Source organism: Tetrao urogallus (genome assembly GCF_951394365.1).
Source record: "Tetrao urogallus genome assembly, chromosome: 3".
NCBI classification, from domain to species: domain Eukaryota; kingdom Metazoa; phylum Chordata; class Aves; order Galliformes; family Phasianidae; genus Tetrao; species Tetrao urogallus.
The window spans coordinates 21,805,661-21,830,211 of record NC_136815.1 but is presented as its reverse complement, the minus strand read 5'-3'; the positions used below and the strand labels follow the sequence as shown (position 1 = coordinate 21,830,211).

General features: G+C 41.2%; 2 protein-coding genes across 2 annotated transcripts in view; both read left to right on the top strand.

Annotated features, from left to right (window-relative positions):
* The window catches only part of SDC2 (syndecan 2), a gene marked incomplete at both ends in the record, with an annotated part of 54,664 nt that extends 48,134 nt beyond the window's left edge, over window positions 1-6,530 (top strand). The window contains 3 exons of the mRNA XM_079533043.1: window positions 4,077-4,210; window positions 4,991-5,126; window positions 6,367-6,530. Of these exons, the coding sequence (XP_079389169.1) occupies window positions 4,077-4,210; window positions 4,991-5,126; window positions 6,367-6,530 (434 nt within the window). The remainder of the gene's footprint in view (window positions 1-4,076; window positions 4,211-4,990; window positions 5,127-6,366) is intronic.
* Window positions 6,531-21,598: 15,068 nt separating this feature from the next.
* Window positions 21,599-24,551, top strand: part of CPQ (carboxypeptidase Q) — a gene marked incomplete at its 3' end in the record, with an annotated part of 153,745 nt that continues 150,792 nt past the window's right edge. Inside the window, exon 1 of the mRNA XM_079533031.1 lies at window positions 21,599-21,640. The remainder of the gene's footprint in view (window positions 21,641-24,551) is intronic.

Genomic DNA, 24,551 nt, shown 5'->3' with positions numbered 1-24,551 from the left:
TCCTCTGCTCTGCACAAACCCAGGGACCTCAGCTGCTGCTTCATACATCTTTCTTGCCCTCCTTTGGATGCTCTTTATTAATTTCAAAGATTTCCTGCTTAGGCGCAGCTTGAAACGTTAGTAACTACTTCTGTTTTCAGCCCTGGCATGAAGGATCTTAACCTAACCCTGGTCTTGCTGCAAGAGTATCATTATGTTCAGGAAAGGCATCGTCTCTACTAGATTTATCTACAAGTTCTTTGGAAAAGTATCTATTTGAATTCAGTGTCTTCTTGAAGTTACTCTTGATATGCAAGTCTATGCAATCCATGTCAGAATCTGGTGCAGATTTCTGCTTCCCCTTCTTCTCCTCTCCCTGCCTAGTAATTCTCAGTGCTCCTGCCCTGTGTGACAGTGCACCCCAGGAGAGTGGCATCCTGTCTCCAGTGTGTTTTTTCTCTCTGGGTGCAAAGAATGCAGCAAGTACTCATTTCCCCTCTTCCTGAGTTCCCACTTCATGTGCTTTTTGGGTTGGGTTGGAGCCAGGGCTTCTTCCATCCCCTTGCTACACCAGCCTTGAGCATGCTTCACAACGCTGACTGCCTGCTCCTCCAAGACCTTTAGCACAAAAAGCTACTTTGATATGTCTTGTTTACGAGTATGCTTTTATTGTGCTAGACACAATCTTTACTCCAGTATAGTTAAGACTCTTCCTTCTATTCTTTCTTCAAGTTTGGCGTTATTATATTTTTCCTTCCTCCTGTGAGAATTAACAGAGACAGGACATTCATGCACAGTCTCCACTTACTTCAGCTGCAGTTCCCTGATAGAGCATTAATATGGTCATGGTGTCATCCCTGATTGTATAACACTGTGTTGAAGAGTTGGGCTAGAAGTTTTTTGTGTGAATAGGAGTGAGATAAAGCAGCTGAAAGTGTTTCAGTCAGGTGTGTGTCACACTGATGATAGAGACGGAAGATGTGAGATAGATGCTGGGTCTGTGTGTACCTGCCTTTTGCCAGGCTTGCTTGTGGTGGCAGTATTCTAGAGGAAGTTGTGCAACAGCAAATAAACATGACGCCAAAAGATAGTGTGAAATGGCTGTGTTTGGTAGGAAGAGTTAATCACTGGCTACTTGGCAAATTAAGAGTGCTAACTGCCATGGGCTTATACAGTAACTTAAGCTGACACAGGCTTAATTTGCTGGCACGTTTCCTCAAGCAACAGGAGTGTGAAGGAGCATCTATCTGTGCTGCTGTTATTCATGGTGCAGCTAATAGGCACATCGCTATGGACTGTTAGATATTTCCAATACTACAGCACGATCTAGAGCTACTGTGATCACTGTGAAGATAACAGCTGGGAGTCCTGAAGAAATTGCAATGGATAAAAGACATTGTGATGGCAGAGAGATGTCAATTCTTTGCCCTCGATATGGATATGGATTTAATTACTGCAGAGTTCTTGTGGTGCTCTCACTAAGAAGGCTGTATCCACTTGTAGAGTCTTAAAGCAATGAATGCCCAGCACTATCTCTAAGCTGACCAGTTCCTGAAACCTTCTAAAGCGATAGTGATTTTTGAGAGGAAAATGTGAACTCTTACATTTCCTAGTCTTTTTCTTAACAATCTATTTGGAAGCTACATTCCTAACACTGTAAGATTTTTGTTTCCTAGTTGGATGTGTGGAGGGAGGGTGTTTGTTGTGTTTTTTTGGTGGTTGTTTTTTGTTTTGTTTTTGTTTTTAACTTTTAGAGAACATGATGCTGTATAAGAGTCTGCTCCTGTGTTCTGGAGAATGCTTTTTTGATCTCTCAAGCCTGTTTACAGGAAATTCTAATAATACTGACAGTTTAGGAAGGGAAGTACCTACTCTTGTGTAGACCTGCTACACGCCAAGCACAGGCCTGTCTGGATAAAACTAATTTGCAAGGCATGAGCTGCGGGATGTGTCTGAAACAGTACCTGAGTCAGACTTAGAGGACAGGAGCTTCAGTAGTTTGGGGACTGTCAGGGACTACTCTGAGACCAGACAGAGGAGGTCAGTAGTGCAAGTCTAGAGGCCGGTCCAGAGGCTAGATTGGTCAACCAGTTGTTGAAATACCCAAGTCCTGCATCCTCCATAACCAGAGAGGCTCAGACCTGTAAGTTTTACTGTTTTATCAGGCGGGCACTACTATTGCCTGAAGCAAAGGTGGCATTTAAGGATTTGCAGGAACAGTTTGGATTAAATTAGATTTGTCATTTCACAGAAAGAGGAAAAAAAATGAAGTTCTTATGCTCTCAAAGTCTGCTTTATCAGATCTCTAATCTGATCATCAGGTTTTAATTTCCGTGACTGTGAATGTCTTGTGTAATTTGCAAAAAACTTTGAAAGGTAAAGCAAAGACAGAAAAATGTTCCTGTTGGATATCTTTCCTCACCTGTGTTTTGCAGCAGGATGGGGTTTTTTTGTTGGTTTTCTTTTTATTTTTTTTTGTTTTTCAATCTTTGAGTCGTATTTTTGGAAAGCGCTTGGTTCTTGTTGTGAGGACTTTCTTAAGCAGTTGCATTGTGATTTTGGTATCTCTGGATGGTTCTCCAGTATTATTCTATGCTGGCAGTTTTCATATGCTGCTTTTTTAATTATTTCAATTTTTCCTTTCTGTCATACAGGAGTTGTCATAGTTATTGCCTTGTTAATACCCTTTCTTTCCAAGCCAGGTGTATGTAATTCTTGATCATGAGTTCAAAGCTTGTTTTTGTGCTTCATCTTTCAGCTTGTTTTCTCTCTCTAGAAAAATAAGATAAAAGCCAGTTTGGAATGAGTCATACTGTTCTGTTGTAAGATGTATTTCTATTTGTTAGGAATTACTTCTAAGAACGTTTGCTAGACATATTACCCAGTAGTTATTTGGGCAACTGGTATCTGTAATGAGCAGAACACATATTGAGATTCTTGAGAAGTGGATTGATCTACTATTTTCATCTCTCAGACCTCGCAATAATTTAGTCTATTGTCTGAGTCTTCTCCCTTCCAGTATCACTAAAGGATATTTATTAGACATATCCATTATCGTATTATAAAGGAGCCTTCGTACTCCAGCAGGGCTTTGAATGTGGAGGAAATGAAACGTAAAGTCTTCTTCAGGGATTTTTTTTTTGTCCTCTTAGCCTGCATTTAAAAAGAAAAGGGCTTTTGAATTATGTGAGGTTTAAAGATATGTGAATTCCTAGTGACTGAAATATGAAGTAGCAGTATTGCTGTAGATGGAAGCTGCTTGGTTTTTTATACTCAAGGGTCTAATGGGTTTGCTCTGGAGAAGTGATTTTTGTTGTTATTGAAACAGTTTGTCACAGGGAAAAACTGTGCAGTTCGTGTAGCATAAGTCAGATCAGCACTGAAGAGGTGTACTGCCTGATTTATAGCATGTAATTAACTGGCAATCGTTGAACTATAGACTGCGGATTAGTATCAGCCATACGACTGATAAGCACAGTATCAGCCACTTGCAAAGCAGTACTATGCAGCTGTAGATTTCCAACCCCTTCTGCAGCTGATCCCAGTGTGTCCCACATGCACATACAGACTTGGGTGCACGCTCACATCTCCCTTGCAGACCCAGAAGTGTGCAACCCCCCTCGTCTGGGCACGCAGGATCCCTACCCATAGACCCTTGCTGTGTCTCCAAGGTGCTGCTCCCCGCGGTGGCCATGGGAGAGCTGGAGGTGGCTGCTGGAACACAGGGCCACATCAGGCAGAGTCATAACTGGCTCTGATGGCTCCACTTCCACTCCAGAGTCCATCCCTTGTTACAGGCATTCGTGCTTTTTTCATTCTTCTTTTCAGGCTTCCTCCTTCTGTTTCAAAAATATCTCTGTAATTTCCCAATCACTGTTTAATCCAGCTGATGGATTACCATTCCTCTCTAATGGGATCAGTTGGGATGAACATCCCCCTCGTGATTTAGGGCTCATGATTTTGTTTTAACAAGCATTGTTTTCACCATTTGCCAAGGGTGGGCCATACAAGCACCCTAAACTCAGTGTTGTAACAAAAAGTGAAACTTTTCCAGACCTATTACAAAGCCAGTGAAATGTCATCTGTTTTGTCTGCAGGTGCTGAGGAAGATGAGGATAGCACAGTGACAACAACATCCAGAATAGTTCCAAAGTTACCAACAGCTAGTGATGCATCTAGAGCTGAGACCACCACAGTGAAAATGCAGACCAAGATGCCTGCACAAACAAAGGTGCGTGGGTAGAGAACAACACTGTTCCTAATAGTTCTGCTGTACCCCGTTATTGCCTTGCTGTTATATGTGAATTGCAAAAAAAAATCTGTAAATTTTTTATTAAATGTTACTGCAGCTGTTTAAATGGATACAGAGCTGTTCAGTTTCTGTTAGAAAGTCTGTGTAATGGATGTCTGGATTTCTGATGAAAGAAGAGAAACGTGTAAAACGTATTTTTTTAATACAGAAAACAATTTCTTATAATACGTTTAAATCTGAACCATACCTTTTTTACATCTTTCAAAGAGTTACTCAAAAGTCTTCCTTTCTGAAAGGAAAATGTTGTTTGATTTGACAGTAGTTTGAATACTTCCTAGGTTCCATTTAGCGTTTCAATGTTTTCTTCTGCCACTACAGGTGATATTTTCTCAGTTATCCTCAGCGGTGTTCTGAATATAGCATATCTTATGTGTTAATTTCAGAATTGATATTTCAGTCAGAGGCTGTAATTCCTATATACACAGGCAGTGTTTACCAGCTGATTGCTAAATATATGTTTTTGGGATCTCTTACAATTTTGGACAGTGATTTTCATTCCATCATGATGAGGATTAGTTCCATTTTCAGTATCTAGGGCAGCTTTCTGTGGTCAAAAAGCATCCCACGTGTTGTGACTGTCAATCCTGTGGAGCACACCTGTGGGGCTGCCACAGTTCTGTGGCTGCTTGTGGCTGGCAGTGACAATGCAGATCTGTGGTGATCCTGTCTGTGAGGGCTGTTTTTCTTTCTGTGCCGCAGTCACCTGAAGAAATCGATAAAGAGGAAAGACCCGAGGTGGATTCCAAGAAAAAGAGCAACGAGCCAGGGGATGACACTGATGTGTTCACTGAAAAGCATTCAGAAAACCTCTTCCAGAGGACAGAAGTTCTGGCAGGTAAGGGTAGTTTGCCAAGGTCCACCACCTCACCAGAAAAAAACAAAAACAAAAACAAAGAACATAAAAGGCATTTGTATCAAATAGCATAAACTCAACATCTGTGTTTTCATCAAACGGGTTCCTGACACATTTGTAGGGAAGTAGACAGTGGTTGATTTGATGAGACTCAGACTGGCATCTTCTTTAATACCAAAAGCTGTTGCTAATTGATTTGACACTCACAAATTGAATACTCCCTACTGAGTGTCTGGAGCTTCCACAGCTTAGAAAAGGGTTGATGCTTGTAGTGCAGAAAAGCATTTCACACCCACTCTCCTAGGAGCACAGCGTGGTCTGGTACAGATAGAGAGGAGCTCACAGCAGGGATGGGTGAGCACCATCATTGGGATGTAAGGGGCCCATATCTGTTTATGAGCCAGGGAGGAAAAGGCTGGCTTCTGACTTTTTTCCAGTGGCTTTTCTACATGTGATTCATGTGATTTTTCTTCTTTCCTTTCTTTTTTAATGGCTTAAGACTTTACAAGTATACCTTTTCCCTCTGTCCCAGGAGGGGTTGTTGGGAGCCATGGGTGGGAGTGTTAAGTCTCACAGTTTTGGACTTCATCTCCCCCAGAGCGCCGAAACACGGAACACCATTAATGTGCACATCAGCAGAAACACGCGGTTTGCTCTTCTAGTCCAGCTGGAGTTGTTACTTTCTACACTCTAGCATGTATGTGGTGAATGTAGTGTCTCTGCTACAGCTCCATGAAATGTTCTCTCCTATTACTCATCAGTAGGGAATTCAGTTAGGAGTGACTGAGTGAGCACGTGGAGAAATGGGATAACGCATTTCTTAGCTGGTGCGACAAAGTAGTTCTTTTAAGGCTGAAAATGTCAACTGCTTGAGAATCAGTTTGACAAGCTTTTAAATGTTAGTATTAAAAATGAATACAGCTTTATGTTCTGGCAGTATTAACAGTTTTATTAGTCAAGTTTTGATAATTTATTTAGAACGGGGGGTTGCTGGATCACTTGCTTGCAGGTGAAATGCACTCCTAAGTGATTCCCTTCATTCAAATAAACAGGCTTTCTCAGAATGTATATCAGGCTGCTCATGCTCAAAGGCAGCTGCAGAATGAGAGCCCTCTTATGCAGTTTGAAAATAATGGCGTGCTCGTTGTGCAAGATGAAAAAGAGAGGTGGTTCCAGACCCATTCTTCCGGCACATTATGAATTTCTTTTTCTTTGCTTACAGCTGTTATTGCTGGCGGAGTTATTGGTTTTCTGTTTGCAATCTTCCTCATCCTGCTGCTGGTATATCGCATGAGAAAGAAGGATGAAGGCAGTTACGACCTTGGTGAACGTAAACCATCTAGTGCTGCCTATCAGAAGGCACCTACTAAGGAGTTTTATGCGTAAAATTCCTATTTAGTGTCTCTATTTATGAGATCACTGAACTTTTTTAAATAAAGCTTTTGCATAGAATAATGAAGATCTTTTTTTTTTTTTTTTTTTTTTTTCATTAAAGAGCCATCACGGCACCTTTATGATAAAATCCCATTGTATTTAAAACTTTTCACGTATTCCTTTAAAAATGTAAAATTAAAACTTAACATTTGCAGTGTTCTGTGAATAACAGTGGCAAAGCATTATTTTATAAAAACCATTGGTGTTCACCGAATCATTTTTAAAACTTTATGCATAAATATAAAATAATGAAAATGATTGTTTTATCCTATGAGTCAATGAAAGTTGTTTAATTTTTGTCAGCATGTCTCAGATTGATCTTACGAGTTAGTTTTTATTTCATTAATTTATCTGTTTCAAAAAAAAAAAAAAACCTTTTTGTAGTTGTCATGGTGCAATTTGTCTTCAGATAATTCAGATAACAGTAACTTTTAGTGTAAATGTAATTTTTCAGCTATGTAAACTCTAACCTCCACTTTGTATAAATTTAAGTGTCAGAATATCAATTTTACACTTTGCATTGTTTCTCAGCGTACCTGTAGCTTCAGTGAGATTTGTAACAGCAAATTAATGTGTAAAATTGGATGATTATTACAAACTGTATAGTCGTATTCTTACTAAAATCTCCTGTAAGGAAGATTTGAAGTAAGCTACTGACAAACCTAAGCAAACCCAAAGACTCTAAGACTCTAACAGTATTTTGAGAAGTTGCTGCAGATTTCTATGGCCACTGTATTTGTTAATTGCAATTTGAAGGTACACGTAGGGGTTTAAATTTTTGTTCTTTAAAAATGCATTTAAGTTGTAAACGTCTTTTAAAGCCTTTGAAGTGCCTATGATTATATGTAACTTGTCGCAGACTGGTGTTAATGAGTATATAACAGTAAAAGAAAATGTTGGTATTTTATAAGCACAGACGATTCTAATGGTAACTTTTGTAGTCTTACATGGATAGACGTAATTGTAATTTGGGAACATAAACACTACTGAATAAATCATGTGGCCTAATACTGAAAATTCCATTGTGATATACTTTTGTACGGTTTCCGTTCTGTGTCTGCAGTGGTTATGTTTTAATGTCACCACGTTCGTCGAGTAGGTCTTCAAAATCCACCCGAAACAAAACCAAAAAGGCTGTTGATAAGGCTGATCCTCAGACCAGATTTATTGCTGAAGCGGCAGAGAAAGCCTGGAATGTATAAGCGTTACATCTGGTGCACGAGTTATGAGTCATTTGGCCTTTGTGTTATATTTAATGGCAGTATTGACACAGACCTGTTCTTCCTGCAAATGTTGCTTTCAGTACTGTAAAACTCAAAGGAGCACCCGGTTCCATTTATTGTGTATATCAGTTCTTCATTTGTTGTTTCTTTTTTTCCCCGGCCTTTTGGAGACATTGGTTTTATTCTGCTCGGACTCCAGCAGAAGAGTTGAGACGAGTGGAATATCTTCATAAGAGAAGAAAGAAATATTCCAAGTAGAAGATAAAAGGCTCTGTTGCTTAGATCGCAGATAGGTGTCGGAGAGAGGGACATGTGGAGAAGACGATAGTCTGCCTCCCTATATTACGCTTTGTCACAGACAAATGGCTTCGTCTTCTGCTCTGTTAACCTCCGCCCTTTTGATTGTGAAATTTCCAGAGTTAGATGTTCAGGATGTCAAGCTGAACTGCTTCTCAGAAATGGCAACGTGTTGTAAATAAGAGCTGTTAGCTCTTCAGATAAGAGTTGCGTCACTTGTATTCGTCGCTGTCCCGAGTTCAGTGGTCATTTAGAAACAAACAAACGCTATCCTGTGCTAAAATATTTAATATATTGCTTTTTAAATTACTTATACTTACTGGCAAGTTTTTCAAAGCCATACAAGTTCAACAAGTAAAAACAGGGTAAGAATTTAACAGGTATATCTTATTGTGCAATATTTAGTGAAATTCAATTAGTAAAATAACTGCTTGAAATAACTGTGCCAAGAAAAGAAAATTTCTGGCAAATGCTGTGCCACTGCTGTAAAATAAAGCATTTGTTAAAGTGCCAAAATAAAGTCTACCATGCCTAAACTAATACTTTATTTGTACAGTCTGACATCCAGTTTTTTGAAGCCCACTTTGCTTAAGGTAGTAGATTTGAATTTCCTTTAAGGCTACAATGAATATTGCTGGAAATATACCCATAAATATTGAACACCAGATAAAATGTCTCCTTTTCTGTAAGCAAATTGATATTAAGAAGCTGTTTTCATCTATACATTCCTCTTCTACACCCAACATCCAGGACACTTTAGCCAATGCAGACATCTGTTGTAATTACACAGGCCGTCAAATATTATGTTTGCCTGGTTCCTCCTGCATCTGCTAACAAGCAGAAGGAACAGTAAAGTTTCAGCTCTGTTTCACCACTCATATATATATATATTTTTTTTTCTCCTGCACATCCATTATCCTCTCTGTTACATTATAATCTCAGTTATAAACATTGACTCAGTTTTTATCAGTCTAAAAACTCAGCTGATGTAGACAGCCATCTTCCCGCAATGCTATTCAGAAGAAATGGGCAGCTGAATGTGCCTCTCTTACACCGAGACTTCCTAGCGTTGGTTGGGCTCCAGTTCTGCTTCCCTTTTGTTCTCCCCTTCCTGGATGCATTTCTGGCAATGCTCTGGCTGCGAGAAGGTGTTGCTGGGCAGCTGTGGTCCCATGCCAGGCTGCGGGTTCTGTGCATGTAGCACAGCTCTCAGCAGGGGCTGGGGCTCTGGTGTGGTGTTTCCCCAAAGTGCCTTGGCTCTTCTCCATTGGGGCTGCTGTGGCGACTCAGCCCCAATCCTCAGCAGACTGATATGGTTCTTCCTGGGGATTGATAGGCTTTAATGTTTATCAAAATGACATTCTGCTTTGATTTTCTCTGGGCTATAAATGGTTAATTCCTTTTAGCTTCTTCGCTAACAAAGCCCAGTGCTGGTAGCCTAAAGCTCATACTGAAAGGAATCTCTCACCTTTGTTTTATTCATGCAGAAATAAATTCAGAAGTTGACGTCCTGGTTCCTTTGCTTTCCAACTTACAAAGTGAATTGTAGCTCATGGTTACAGGCTGTCCAGTCATTGTTGTTGTTTGTTCCTCTGAGCATTAAAATTAATTGAAATTGCAGAAATTACAATCAAAATTGCCATCTTGTTAATAACTGATCTGCTAACAAAAGAATTGCATACCCATGACTTTGACTACACGTTATTCTTTTTCCCTTGGAAATGTGCACTGAAATTATTATGGAGTGCTGTCTTAAATGGCAGATGCTGTTTTCAAGCACATAGAATACAGGAAATGTTTGTAAGGGAAGAATTCTTCAGGTTAATGTTACTATTAAAACTATAGGTGTGAGGAAAGTTATGACAGTACGTTTAACATTGCTCAGGTAAGCAAATAAGGGGAAGGGAACAGGAATCTAAGGGGGAAGGGAAATTAAGAAAACTCTTGTTCTAACAGAAGAAAAATAGTGGTTGCTTTTAAATTTGCAATCAGTCATGTTTGTTACTTACTTAACACTTAATCAGACTGGCATAATCTCCTTTCAGGAGCTTGCAATATTGTTGTCCAGTTTTGTTGAGCTTTGATGTTAATTTTGTTACATTTAAGCTCTTGCCCATGTATCATACAGCTCTAAACCTGGGTGTCAAAATGCAGCGTTGCAAGCCTTCAGAGCACTGCTTTTTCATAACTTCTGGTTCAGTTTTGATACACAGTTTATCCAAGAAAAGATACAGCAAGTGTCCCTCCTCTTGGCACATCCTCAGGTCCTGGGATCTCTGTGGCTGTAGCAGAACGGCTCTGCTTGGGAGCTGGAAGGGAGAGAGGGACCGCTGACATGTGCATTTCATTTCCTCCTGGTGAGCAGGCACTGGGTTCAGCGGCGTGGGTGGGACGTGGAGGAGCTGTAACCCAACCCTGCCAGCGTGAAGGATTCTCTGCAGTGCTTTCTTCTCCTGTGAAGTCAAGTGAGTTGTGTATTTTTTGCTTTAAAAACAAGCAAATGATAAAACTTGGGCTCAGTGTAGCTCGAAATGGAAACATGGTCTCCTGACCTGACCCCTGTGAAACAGTTTCATACGTGCATCAGATGTGCAGAATGGTCTCCTGTGTGGATGGAAACACTCAGAAACCCTCTGTGTGTCTGCAGCATCTCAGCTTAGTTTCTAGTGAGGGACTGGGGAGGAGGCAGCAGCCACGTGGAGCCAGACATTAATTTGGGGTGAATGGTAAGAAGGCAGGAAGAGAAACCATCCTGACAGCACACGCTTTCCGCTGGATGTTACAAGGCTTTTTGTTTTCTTGAGTTGTCGCCGTCATGCTGAATTTGTTCTCCAGAGAGAATCTGCAGGCAGGAGAGTGGGCAGATGTTGGTGTCATAGCCGGAGAGGCTCTCGTTTGCACACAGCTACCCCAGCCACAGGTCCGTGCTGCCTGCTGCAGGCCCTGCCATCTTCTGCTGGCTGAAGGCCCTTGGATTCACGGAGGAATGACAGCAGCAAAACGGGTGGAGCATCTGCAGAGGTGACCCCATGCACCTTTTGCTGTCCCCAGGAGGGGCTGCGAGGGCAACGACAGGAAAGGGCGAGAGTGCGAGCTGTGCTTGGGAGGGGCTCTGTCTCCTGTACTGTGTGCAATATTGGTGCCACAGTATAAATAGAATTGTAAACATGAAACTATTAGAGAACTTCTGAAGGAGGGCAACACAGATGGGGAAGGGTCTGAAGGTCAAGGTGTATGAGCAGCAGCTGAAGCTCTTTGCTTTGTGCAGCCCAGAGCAGAGGAGCTGAGAAGAGGCCTCATGGCAGCTGCAGCTCCTCACAGGGTGCAGAGGGGCAGCGCTGAGCTCCTCCTCTGTCTTTTTATTATTCCTGGGAGATACGAAGCTTTCACATTGGGTATCAGATGTGTTTATGGCACAGCCTGCAGAACTGTTGAGTTTTTTAATTCATGTTGCAGCTTAAAAACTGCCACAGTTGAGCTGGAGCTGAGGTGCATTCTCATGGCTGGAGGTCAGGTCCAAAGAGCTCCTCCAGCCTGGCAGCTCAGCCCGGCCTGCAGCGAGAGGAAGTAGGAATGCTTATGAAAAACTTCCACAAAAACATTACAAAATCCGTAATAGTGTGTTTAAAATAAACAGACCCAAAGTTCTCTGCAGGGGGTGACTTCAATTCATTTATATTTCTCCTGGGGCATTATGCAATTCTTTTTTCCCATGGATCTTTTGTTGATTTTTTGAATGCAGAGGAAGCTTCGGATATTTTTTTCTTCTTCTTTTAATTCTAAAATGAACCAAGCACCGATGTATAAGAAACAGAAATTCCACCAGGCACGGCAGTTAATTGCAGCTTATCTGGTGGTGGGAAATGAAGCTTTGTGGAGGAAAAATGTTCACGTCCCAGTCAGCCACCCACCTCGTGCAGCTCTGCGTGGTCCTGCAGTCCAAACGGGTGCCCATTCTCTTGAACTGCTGTGGTGGAACTGGAGCTTTCTGTAAATATTGGAGCTCTCCGGAGGATACCAAAGAGAAACGGGAACCAAGTTACTTTTGATGTTTTTGTGTCATAACCCATAATACTAACGCTCATCTCCCTCCTACACCCCTTTCTAAATATAGTAGCAGGGGAGAAGTCAACAACCATCACGCTAAATAGTAGTGAAAGAATGTAAAACAGCCTAAAGTTCAGTTTTTATCATTCCTCCCTATAATTTTCATTACCGCAGAACTAACCAAAGGAATCTCTCGTCAAAGAAAGAGATGTGGAGCATGTGTTCCTCCTAGACCAGCCCACAGTGCCAGCTGAGTTACTGCTGACTGGGGAAAAACATCTTGGGAAGGCACAGCTCTTGGGATTGAGTCTCAGATGACTGATGGCACAGTTTGACTTCTGTTTAGACTGAACATCTCGAATGAAGGGCTCTGCTTCTAGGAAAAGGAGCTGTGGTGTTCATGCTGTTGACGCAAGATGAACAGTACAGCACCCAAAAAACTTTATTGTCTGAGCTGCATGTTGGAGTAAAGTCTTCCCAGAGGATCACAATCAGTTTAAATTGATTACAACTAAAGCAGCATCAAGAAGCCTTGCTTTAAAACATTTTGCCTTGTTTTGCACATACTGCTATTTTCCTGAAGAAAATCAGTTGTCATTGGCTTGTAAACAAAAAGACTTACTAACTTGTCACTACGTATAATTTTGCAGTAGATTTTGTCCTTTTTGCTCTTCAGGAGCACACACTATTTACATATCCACGCTGTTACATAGCTTAACTTACATTCTTACAGTCTGGTTTTTCCTTTCTTTCATGTTAAAAATATTAAATAAATATTTACCAGCTGCCTGAATGTATAGGTGTTATTTCAACTGGCTTTTTGCTGGAAGCTGATATTCATTAAGAACACATATGTGAAACAAATCAGAAAGAAAGTTTAGCAAAAACATTTTGGCTTCCAAGTACCTGTCTTTATCCAAAGCAACTTATTTATTAGATAAAAGCATTTTGCCAAGTGAACTGAACTAATTCCAGTCATGGTGTTTCTTAAGACTTTAAACCAATGGGTCTCACTGCAATCTTTAATTTTTGTTTTCTGTAGGTTGGAAGAGCAAAAAATTTCCTGCTTTTTTAGCTTCTAAGTGGTTTTATAAAAAAAAAAAAAACACCTGAAAATGAAAAAAAAAAAAAAGAAAAGAGAATTTTATACCTACAGAAAAGCTGTCAGAGAGTCTAAAGTTTTCTTTTATCCTCTCTAAAAGTAGCTACAGATGGTCAGCAATGTGATTTCTCCCACTTCATGGTGTGACTTTTGTAACAGCCCTCACAGTAGAAATCATCATTTTTCTCTGCTTTTTACGACACATTCAACCACTGAGAGCTATGTTGATTTTTATATCAGCCTGTCCTGCTATGATTTTTAAACGCTGATTCTTAAACTCCATCGAACTGTTCTCTTCTGATTCTTCTAGATTCTAAGAAGTACTCTACCCGTTCTTCTGAGCACCCCAGTCTAGTGGTTTGCAACCCTGCCCATGTCAGGGGGGTTGAACTAGATGATCTTTTAGGTCCTTTTCAACCCAGGCCATTCTCTGGTTCTATGATTTAAGAAGTAATACATTGTTTTACACCAGTTCTTAGTATTTTTCAACATGTCTCAAATCCTTCACAATGTGGTCATTCAGACATTCGGAAATTGGTGCAAAAATTTGCTGTCTTCTAAATATTTAGCAAAGGGAATCAGAAGATGTGGACAAACTTTTCCATTATACTATGCAGATAATTGCCATGAATGTAGGGTTGTTTTTTTTTTTATAGTAACACATTGACACCCTTGTAGAATATTTGAACGTGAGTGATTAATTTTGTATTATCTTTGGTTGGCTTTACTGGCCAGGTCAAAGTCTTGCAGTTGAACTTGGAACAACACGCAGGTAAAGCTGGGTCTCAGTGGCTCCTTGTACAGAATAAGGTATTTTATCTGTTTGTATTCTAAACCCATCAAAAATAACAAAACCAAAATCCTCATACTTTCAGGCACGTTGAGATGGTAAAACTGATTTTGCTGCTCAGTTTCTGTCCATCTGTCTCCTATCTGCTGCTTCAAGAAAGCTCCATCTCACAATACTATAGCTGATCTAGAGAAGTTGGGTCCAGAGGAGGGCCATGAAGATAATGACAGGAACTCTTCTCTTATCACTGGAATACTTCTCTTATGAAAAAGGTTGAAGGAACTGGGCTTGATTAGCTTGGAAAAGAGAAGGTTCCAGGGAGACCTCATTGCGGTCTTTTAGTACTCGAAGGGAGTGTATAAACAGGAGAGCAAACAACTTTTGAGAGTTGCTGTGAAAGTGCTTATAATTGAATTCTTTCATCATAAGAAAGTTATTTAGAGCAGTATTATTTAATGAATATTTAATGCAAATATGTGATAATTGATGTTAGGTATCTATATGCCTTTTCTTTCTTGTAAACACAGGAGTGAAAAACCTGTTAACACAGGTGAACCAACTGCTACTTGAATCTCTGTTTTTACATCAGGTGCCCTTTCTCTGCTCCCTATCAACAGCAGCACAGGTCACACAGTTTGTGAAGAGATTCAAGTCAGAACACATTCAGTCAGTGCTTAACAAAAACCTCTCTGTGGTATGTCCAAGGTATTGCCACTCTAATCTTCTGGTAATCTACAGGAAAACTTTCATTGCCAGACCATATCTGACTAGCAAGTTCTGCTGCCAGAACTTTGGCTAGGTCACGAGTTACTGACGTTTTTATGTCCCTGGAGCACGTGTGTTCATCTCTGCTTTTCTGAGGTGCTGCATGCCCCCATGGCGAGAGACTGTAAGAGCAAAAGGTTGTTGCACACTGGATAAGAACCCAGGGCTTGCAGACGCCAACACTGCTTCATTCTTGGAACACATACACAGTGGCATGCTGCTGTTAGCTATATGTTGGCTTGTGTTGTTCAGAGGAGAAATTTCACTTCAGGAAGAGAGACTGAATTTTTTTGGCTTACATCAAATTAGTTTGAAACTGCATAGAAACTCAGGGCAACTAATGCAGACTTCTGACAGTAAACCTGTATAGCACTGCACACAAAGCAAGCATGCCCTACCAACCTACCGCTTTCAGGTGTTCTGTTCTCTCCAGAGGAACTTTCTTGAGACGTGAAAAAAAACAGTCTCTGACACAGTAGCAGAAATGGTAGCAAAACTGCATAGAAAGATGGATGCCACAAGGTGCTGGCTGCCTTTCTTTCAGTGTCTCTACCTTTTTCTCCACTATGTGCACTATTAGGATATATTAATTTGCTGCCAGGCTGCATGAATGGAAAGACATACAAGTCAAGGTCAAACCTGAACACTTTTTTTCAGAAAGACCTGAAAAGCAGCACTTCTTGGAAACTTCAGAATATTTCTTTTCAGCTCCTTTAACTGAAAAGAAGAGGAAATAAAAGCTGAAGTCTACATTAATTAGCAGTCCATACTTTCTTGACTATAGCAGAAAGAAAGCTACAAAAGACAGCTGAAATGAACAAAAACTTCCTAGTAGTACTGAAAGAAAGTGCAAACCTAAAGGAGACTCTTGGGAGACAAAGTGAAAAAAAAAAAAAAAAAAAAAAAAGGAAAATAATTCAGTAAAATAAACAAATGTCATAAAATATAAGTTGAGAGCATGCTTCTGAAAAAGGGGAGCTGGTATATCAGTAATTCCTTCAGGCTGATAGAGTGTGCTCCCACTTCAAACACCTTTTGTGTCTGTACCTGTGCTGGCAGCCTTTCAAAGAAATCTCACACTTTTTTCCCTCCCCCTCCCGACTTTGCATAATAATTAGTGTGTGAACATGCTTGTGATTTCTTTATTATTTTAATACAGTCGCACTGTAGAGACTTCAGTGAAGTTCCAAATGCCACTGAAGCAGCCCTTGCTCCAGAAAGTATGTAGCATAAACAGACCGGAAAAACAAAGCACAGAGAAATAGTATCATCTCTATGCCATGCAGGGAAAAGCATGTACCAAGCAGCTGTCATTAGAAGAGATTCAAGATCTTTTCAGCCAGTACCCCGTGTCCAACAGCAGATTGCACCAGTTGCTTCATACACTGTGTAACAGAAGGTGAAAAAATCCTGCAGTAAGAAGTGTCATCCATCCTCACATTAGATTTCACTCTCCCTTTGAGGAGTTAGATACAAGCTTATTCCCTGAAGCACAGTTACAATCACATAATTCTGATTATTTTTTACATTCATACAGGTATATATATATATATATATATACAAAGGCAATCCCTGTCTCGAATATTAAATTAGTTTTTTACTCTGACACTGTCCCTAGCAGTGTCATCATAGCAGCCCTCTCAAGATCCATCCTTATGGGTAACTTCAAGCACCTGAATAATCTTAATAAGTTCACATGCATGCAAGACAGATCTCGTGGGTGACTTTGGGGGCAGGGGCTACAGTTTTGCCCAGTGCAGTATACAAAGTCTGGGAAACTGAACACAGGCCTCTTCAGCTCCAGCCTCTCCCTGATTTAAAATTATAATCCCTAGGAGGGAAGAACAATAATCTGAAAGTGTGAAAGCTGCAAAGTAAAGGAAAACAAGATTATGCATTTAGTGAATAATACAAAATATGAGAAAATAGTGTAAGAGATGGGCGTGATGGAAATACCTTTCCTGAGGCTAAGTGGGTATTGATGTATTTCAAACCCATAAACAGATTTGTGCATGTTCCTGGCTGAAAAGGAGCAGGGTGGAGTTCTAGGTTGTGTTATTACGTCTCTTTACACATTCTTATTTATTGCTTCACAAGGAAAGACAGCAGCAGATGTGAGCAGTGTGTTGTTCTCTTCCCTCTGATCTGGGATTAGTGACAGACATGTCTAGATTTCTCCATCCTTCTGACTATTTGATGAGAGGGAAACAAGATAGCTCATTATCACTCATCCTTCTAACTTCTTGGCTGTGCAAGCATTATTAAGGGGAGCTAATTCAGGAAAAATTAATTGGAAATCAGGTTTGGGAAGTAATTTAATTGAAGGGGGGCGGGGGGGGGGGGGAATGAAATGAACAGAGAAGGAATCAGTCACAAGGAACCAACCTAGATTGCAAATTCAAATGCAACTGTAATTTTACATTAGCTCCTTCTTTCAGGTCTGTCCTCCATTCTCTTTCTCCTTGGAAGCAAAAAGGAGATCCATGCATTGGTGGTTAAGTTTCAGAATTTGTGGGGGCAACAGCCAACCTTTAAGAATGGAATATTTTTTTGCAGGATGCCCAACCACTGACTTACAACCTCAATCACTGTATATAATTTCTTCATGGAGTTCTTGTCTCTGACACAGCCTATCAGGGAGGATATGTGGAGAAAAGAAGGCTGCAGGGTGACCTCATTGCAGCCTTTCAGTACCTAAAGGGAGCCTACAAACAGGAGGGGTATCAACTCAAAGGGTAGATAACAGCAGGACAAGGGGAAATGGTTTTTAGTTGAGGGAAGGAAGTTTTAGGTTGGATGTCAGGGGGAAGTTCTTTACCACGAGAGTGGTGAGGTGCTGGAACAGGCTGCCCAGAGAGGTTGTGGATGCCCTGTCCCTGGAGGTGTTCAAGGCCAGGTTGGATGGGGCCCTGGGCAGCCTGGTCTAGTGTTAAGTGGGGAGGTTGGTGGTCCTGCCTGTGGCAGGGGGTTGGAGATTCATGATCCTTGAGGTCCCTTCCAACCCTGGCCATTCTGTGATTCTGTGAAGAGACAGAAGGGCAGGCAGATGTCTAACAGCAATTTATTAACAGTTCCATTTCATCAGTTATTTCCCTCAATGGAACGGGGCTCTCGAGGACTACAGCAGCTTGAATGAAACGCAACACTGCATCCCGCGGAAGTACTCTGTGACCTATGCAGGAGAGGACACTGCAAGAATGTGCCATCTAGATTGCCCACTGAAAAGCACAGGTGAAACACAAGTGCCTCACCTCAGACCAATAGAAGGGAGATTTGGGCCCCCGGGAACAGCCATTATCTTGCAGTGCCTCTTTCACATCCTTCCCCAAGTTACCACTCATTAGCACTGCAGTCTTTTCACTCATGGAGAATGTGAATATTATAACACCGCGTTGAATTTTAGAGGGAAATTCTTCACGGTCTTCCTGATAGAGCAGCTTTTTGGAACTGCACTAAGGGCTTTGATCCTAAAACACTTACCTCCAAGCACTAGAGCAGTCCCATTGTCTTCAATGGAACTAATCAAGCGCTTAAATTCAAGCGTTTGCAGATTAAGACCCGTGTTTGTATTTTCAGATCTTATCTACAGAAGAAATCGCACCCATTTACCCAAGCGCTTTTATAAACACGCCTTTATTGAGATGAACGCGGCGCTCTTTGCGGATGGGCCGCGCTGCGCACAGCGGTGCCCGTGCCCCATTCCCAGCGGCACGGAGACGAGCGACAGCTCTGAACGCGGTGGATTTACGCCGCCAGTGTTTTAATTACGGCGTCAAATACCCGCCGGCCCCGGGCTGAGGGCAGGCAGCGGGGCCGACCTCGCCTCGCTGGAGCCCGGAACGGCCGCTCGAGCCCCGAGGCGGCTCCGGCCGAACAGCACCGGCGGGCCCGGCCCGTCCCCCTACTCCGCCCCGCGGCTGCTTCCTCCCCTCCTCTTCCCCGCCGTCCCCGACAGGCCCGGCGAAGGCGGGGGCTCTGTTGGCGCCGCTGGGGCTGCTCGGGGAAGGTGCGTGTTTGCTCCCCTCCTTCTCTTCCTCCTCTCCGCGGGGAGCCGAGCGGGGCGGGACGGGAGAACGAGACAGCCGCAGGGAAGCGCGTGCCCGCGCTCCTTGTCCTGCCTGGAGGCAAGGAAGGCCGGCGGGCCGCCATCGCGGCCTCGGCCGGGCGCTGCCCTGTCACCTCCTCCTGCCGCCCGCTCGCTCTAGCTGCGGCCACACCGAAATGGCGCCCTGCCTTCCGCCTGCCCTGCCCTGCCTGGGGCCGGCGGGTCAGAGTCCTCGGCCCGGCCCCTCTGCCCTTCCTTCTCTGGAGGACAGATGGCTGTGTGCTGGTGGCTCTGAGGGCCGCCCTGCGCAGTCAGAAGTAGTACGTTCCTTCGTCTCTCTTGGAGGAAACTAAAAAGTGTGTCGATTGGCCATAGCCATGTGCTTCAGGGATGTATGGTCAGTGCTAGATGAGGCATGGCTGCTCAGGGCTCTCCTGGAAACAGCTGGGCTGAAGAGAACGTTGCTCTGAAAAATGTCACCAGACACAAAACTCGCAGGTATCAGATGAATCGCATAGTTAGGCTTTATGGCACATCGTGGCAAAGAAATCCAAGCATGGAAAATGATATAGTGCTTCTGAGTAGGAAGTACTAGAAACTAGTACCGTTTAGGTTTGTTTTGGCAGGGCTTCATTGTTCAAAGACTGCTTTTTCCAAGTTGACGTGAAAGAGGAAAGTATGTAAGAGAGAGAGTTTTATATTCATGTATGAAATTATATTCATATTTCATACAACTAAGAATATGAAAGAAAAATGAAATTAAAAAAAAAAAACAAGAATGAATTTTGCAAGCTGAAATTGATTTTTTAAAAGAAAGTATTTGGTATGGAGGAGCTTTTCAATCTGGTGGCTGTATCTGGCAAGTTGCAAGTCAACTCTTGTGTACTACTGAAGAGAAGGTTCAAAATTCACATGTTGGATTTATGTTTAATTGATGGCAGCTTGCCTCTGCCTTCAAGCTGCAGCACCTTGGGACCTGACTTTTCCAGGTGCTGGAAGAGTACCCAAAAGGCTGCTCAGGAAGGGCCATGCACGTTCACCAGCTGGAATCCTGATTTTGTGGGTTTGAGTTTAAAAAAAAAAAAATTGTCTGTCTGGTTTTCATTCAGTTCAAAATTAGATTAATTTTTACTGTTTCTGGAAACTGTTCCACATCTGGTTGCCTTTTTGTATTGAAGCACGGTAAGAGTGTATTAATCTGTTGATGAGAGGGGAGTGCGTGGGTGTTTTCTCTCAGAGAGCAATCTTTGCTATGACTGGAGAACAGATTCCCTGTGTGGGAATGAAAGGACTGTTTACATCTATATCTTTGTTTAAAATGTACCTTTTTTTTTTTTTTTGCTTGAGACAGTAGGGTTTAAGCCAGGATGACAAGGGTTAGCCTTGTTTTTTCTTTGGTTACTTTTATGCAAGGACGAAGGCTTTTGTTAAAAGCCATTCTCATGCTTATCTCCTACCCCTCCTTGGAACACCTTCCAGTCTTGTCTGATGTTCCTTCTGTTAGATTATTATTTTGAATAAGTTCCACAATGCATCTTTCCCCAAAGAAACTTTGCGAAGCCTACCGTATCTGTGAGAGGTCATAAGCCTTGTTTCCTTGTAAACTTCTTCAGACGCATCTGCTCTATCTTAAATAGCATGTATGAGTTGTGCTTTACAATCAGTGTTGCTTTGCTCAGCTTCAGACTTTGAGATGAAGTCTGTACAGATAAACTTGGATCAGAGCCGCTGCAGCTTTACAGTTTCATACTAAGCCTTTGTCTTAGTCGATCTTGTTTCTTGGTGTTTAAGATACATATAATTCTTTTGAACAGCAGAACAATAAGATACTAAATCAGATAAGAACAGATTGCAAAGGAAGAACAACCTGGCATTGACCTCTTTTGGGAGACATCTGTCAGTAAAAGCTCATATAAATTCTTTTTTGTTTTATAACGTGGTTTTGCAAATGCCTGCATGTCTTTAACATCGACTCGGCAAAGGAAGCGACTTACGCAGCCTTTTATTGTTGATACAATTGCAGAAACTCATAATGCTCTTGGGATTCATTTATCTATTCCTGCTATAGCATATAAACTTTCTTGTTTCAAGATTGAAAACTTTGTCTTGTCATTTCTTCCTTCTTTCCCAGTTGTGGGAGGATGAAAATGAAGGATGGCAGTACATCTAAGAGATAGCAGCTGCAGGGGTGAAATATTTTGCTTAAAAAAGTACTTTGAGCGTAGAAATGTACAAAACGATTACAATCTTGAAGTTCTGCAGTTCTTTCTATTCTGTCTGGACAGAAAATATTATCTGTCAAAAACTGCATTGCAGTAATCTTTCATGTTTTTGTTACCAAATGTCTACAATAATCTCGAGGTACTAAAATAAATGTAAGTTCTTTCTTCATTTGACCCCTCAGTCACTTACATTTTTCACTCTGATAGCAGTAGTGAATTTTTGGCTCTGATTTGTAATCTTCTAAATGCCAATTACTTGGTTAAGTCAAAAGTTCTGACAGAATCTGCAGAAAACGCTCTACTCTTTTTTGTTTCAGTTTTACAATACAAGACAAAACTGTATGTCAGCTTGAGAAAAAAGTTAGCCTCATTATCCCGTAGTTTTAGAAATGATATTTGGGCATTGTGATCCTGCAAGAGGCATGGTTTGGGGTTTTTTTTCTTTTCTTTTTCTTTTTTTTTTTTTTTTTTTTTGAGACCAAGAGAATGTACTGCAACTGTTTGTTTTGTTCTGTTCTAAACGGAGAGCATTGAGACACTCAGCTCATTTGGATTCCGTATTTCTGTCCAGGTATGAAGAATGGTAATATTATCTTAGAGTCTTTTAAATCTAGTTAACATAGGTCTGTTTGAAGAATTTTCTCCACGGTGAGTATGAGAGAGAAAAGTGAAAATTCCTTTGGTTTTGTTGCTGCCAAGTTGGGATTCAGTTGAAATATTCAGTGAACAGGTATTTGGATCAAAAAGTATCTCTTAGAAGCTGTTTCTCCGTGGTACCCATTGCAATGAGAGCTGTGGAAAAAGATGTGCAATCTTCGAAACCTGGCTGTAAAAGAAAATAAAAATTCTGGTCAGATTTATCTTAATTCATAACCTGCCAAGATGAATTCTAAATCAAGCTGCTGTATGTTATAGAGAGAGGAGGCTGATCTCATTTAATGTGCCGTAGACACTTCTTACATCAAAGGAAATACGAACGACGAAGCAGGATTATATTAAACTTGCTCAGCTGACCATCCTGCCTTCAGCAGAACAGTGGCATTTGCCCAGATTTGTTTGTTTGACCCCACTGATTTAGCTTTTATGTGACTGGCAGTTGTCACTCTTCTGAAGCCCATTTTAACATCAGTGTGAGAAAACAGTTCTGTTTTTTAGTCTGTTTGATTTTTCTTTTTATTTCTTTTTTCAGTTGCTGGTTATGGTGTCTGCTCTTTTAATCGAATGTAGCAGTAGTACATTTCCTGCTGGAACACTATGTATGAAAGGGTTTGAGGTCATTCCTCCCCCAGTTTTTCTACCTTTCATCTGTTACATGTATATTGATATCCTGTGTCTTTAATTTCTGTATTACTTTTTTTTTCGGAGGAGTCACTTGACTAAATTTACATAAGACAAGTGAGTTGAAAGTAATGTGGTGTTTCAAGTAGCCCCACAAAAGGCACTTACATAATATTGTGAGCGTGCCAATAGACATTTGAGAAAAGACTGTGCTTTTTTGAGGCTTTAAAGTGAGATCTGAGGCTGTAGACTCAGTTGGAGAGTTTGTGCTTTTTTTTTTTAATCCATTGCTGTTGAAAACTAAAGCATAAATTTGATTAATCTGAAATGATTAATCTACTTTCCACAGGTTTCGAGGTTAGCGTTTCTGATCTTGTTCTGAATCATAGGGCTCACCTTCTAGGACACTCTCCAGTTGTGCTCTCCCATATGAAACATGATTGTCCTTCCGTGGCAGCCTGCAAAAACACTTCTTGGAATTCTGGTCTGTTGAAATTCTTCATTGCTTTGAAAGCAAACAAAAATTAAGTAATTAATTTTTTTCCAGGTTGATCATATAGTGTAGTGGGCTGTTAATATTTTCTGTTATGGCAACCAGCTAAGTTGTCATAATACCCGAAAAGTATTAACACTATCCACAGGTAATGTATTCAGCAGTGCCAAGAGTTATAGAGAACAGACAATTTCTGCCTTCTTGATGCATTGTGAGATACCCTCCAAGCAGAAGTCAACTTGATTTTAATTACTAGTTCAGTTTGGTTGTCTTTAAATAGTTGTTAGGTAAAGAGTTATAGGGAAGTTATGTAAGTTATGTAGTTATGTAGTTCAGAAGTAAAAAAAAAAAAAAAAAAAAAAAAAAAAAAAAAAAAAAGTCTCTAGAACAGTCTGGAAAAGTTCTGTGCATCAGCTTTCAGTTACTGCCCTGTCAAATCCGGCTGCGGTTGCTGCAGAGGTTTCCACCTCAGCCAGCCATCTGTCCCTTTGCCCAAGGCTCTTCAGTAGCAGAGGTGAGGGAAGGAACAGTTTTCAGGATGCTTTTCAGGATGTCTGCGCTGCCGCAGTCCAACCGACCTTGCTTTGAGTAGGACACCCTCATTTTCTCCTTGACAATAACCTCTGCTACTAATGCTTGTGATGAATTTCTGGAAACAAGAATGAATGTATTTTTCGCTGGATTGGTTCCCAGAACCAACTTGCTGCCTGACCACATGGGAAATGTTCTGGGGTGAGTGGAAGGCAGTTTGGAGGGCAGAGCCACTGTAGCTGTGTCCTACATGGACTTAAGCCATGACTGGTCCAAAGTTTTGTTGCGTAGTCCATCAGCTGTTAACATACACCTGTGCTGATTTGAATACTCATTACTACCAATCCAAGATCTCTGATTCGTGTTTTGTTTTGGACTTACCTATTAAGACCAAACAGAAGCCTGTCTGAAGGGCAGTAATGAAAAGAAATCACTCTGTGGCTGCTCTTCAAGGAATAATCGAATGAGGACAGATGTGCTTGTTTTCAGGGCAGCATATCGTGCTGCCTGAACCAGCAAATATGTCTGGCATTGCAGCATTATCTAGGGTGCAGTACAGCCATAACTATTGTAAAGACCTGACATAGCCAAACCCAGTATTTCTGGCATGAGTGGATCTTATGGAGTTGTTGGTTAGTTGCCTCACTTTGGACTGCTGTAGAACCACAGAGCACCTCTGAATTCCTCTCACAAATGCTGTGTCTGATCTAGAAGAAATGTGGATGGAGCAGCTTACTGTGATAGTCAGAACATCTCTTTACACTTTGCTGTGCTTATTGCAGGTAGCGGCTGCCTTCAGCCTCCCTTCTTAATTTTGGCTGAGGCAACAATTTTTTTTGTTTTGTTGGAAACAGATATAATTAAGAATAAAATGATTATCTTTCTGTGTTTACATATGGCTGTGAACTGAAAACTCATCAGCAAGTATTTATTCCTAGAGTAAAAAGTATTTTCAGTGTTGGTTTTTTTTTTTTCTTATAGTTGGCAGTTTTCTCATTGCTCATAGGTTTTTGGCTCAGAATATTGCTTTTGAGTGAAGATAATCCTATTGACACAACAGCAGTAAGTTCATAAGTGAGCAAGACTTCATGCTTTCTGTAGAACGGGAATTTTGGCACAGCTGGTGTATTTTTTTCTTCCACATCGTGCTCTCCTGTCTAATGTTATTTGTACTTTAACA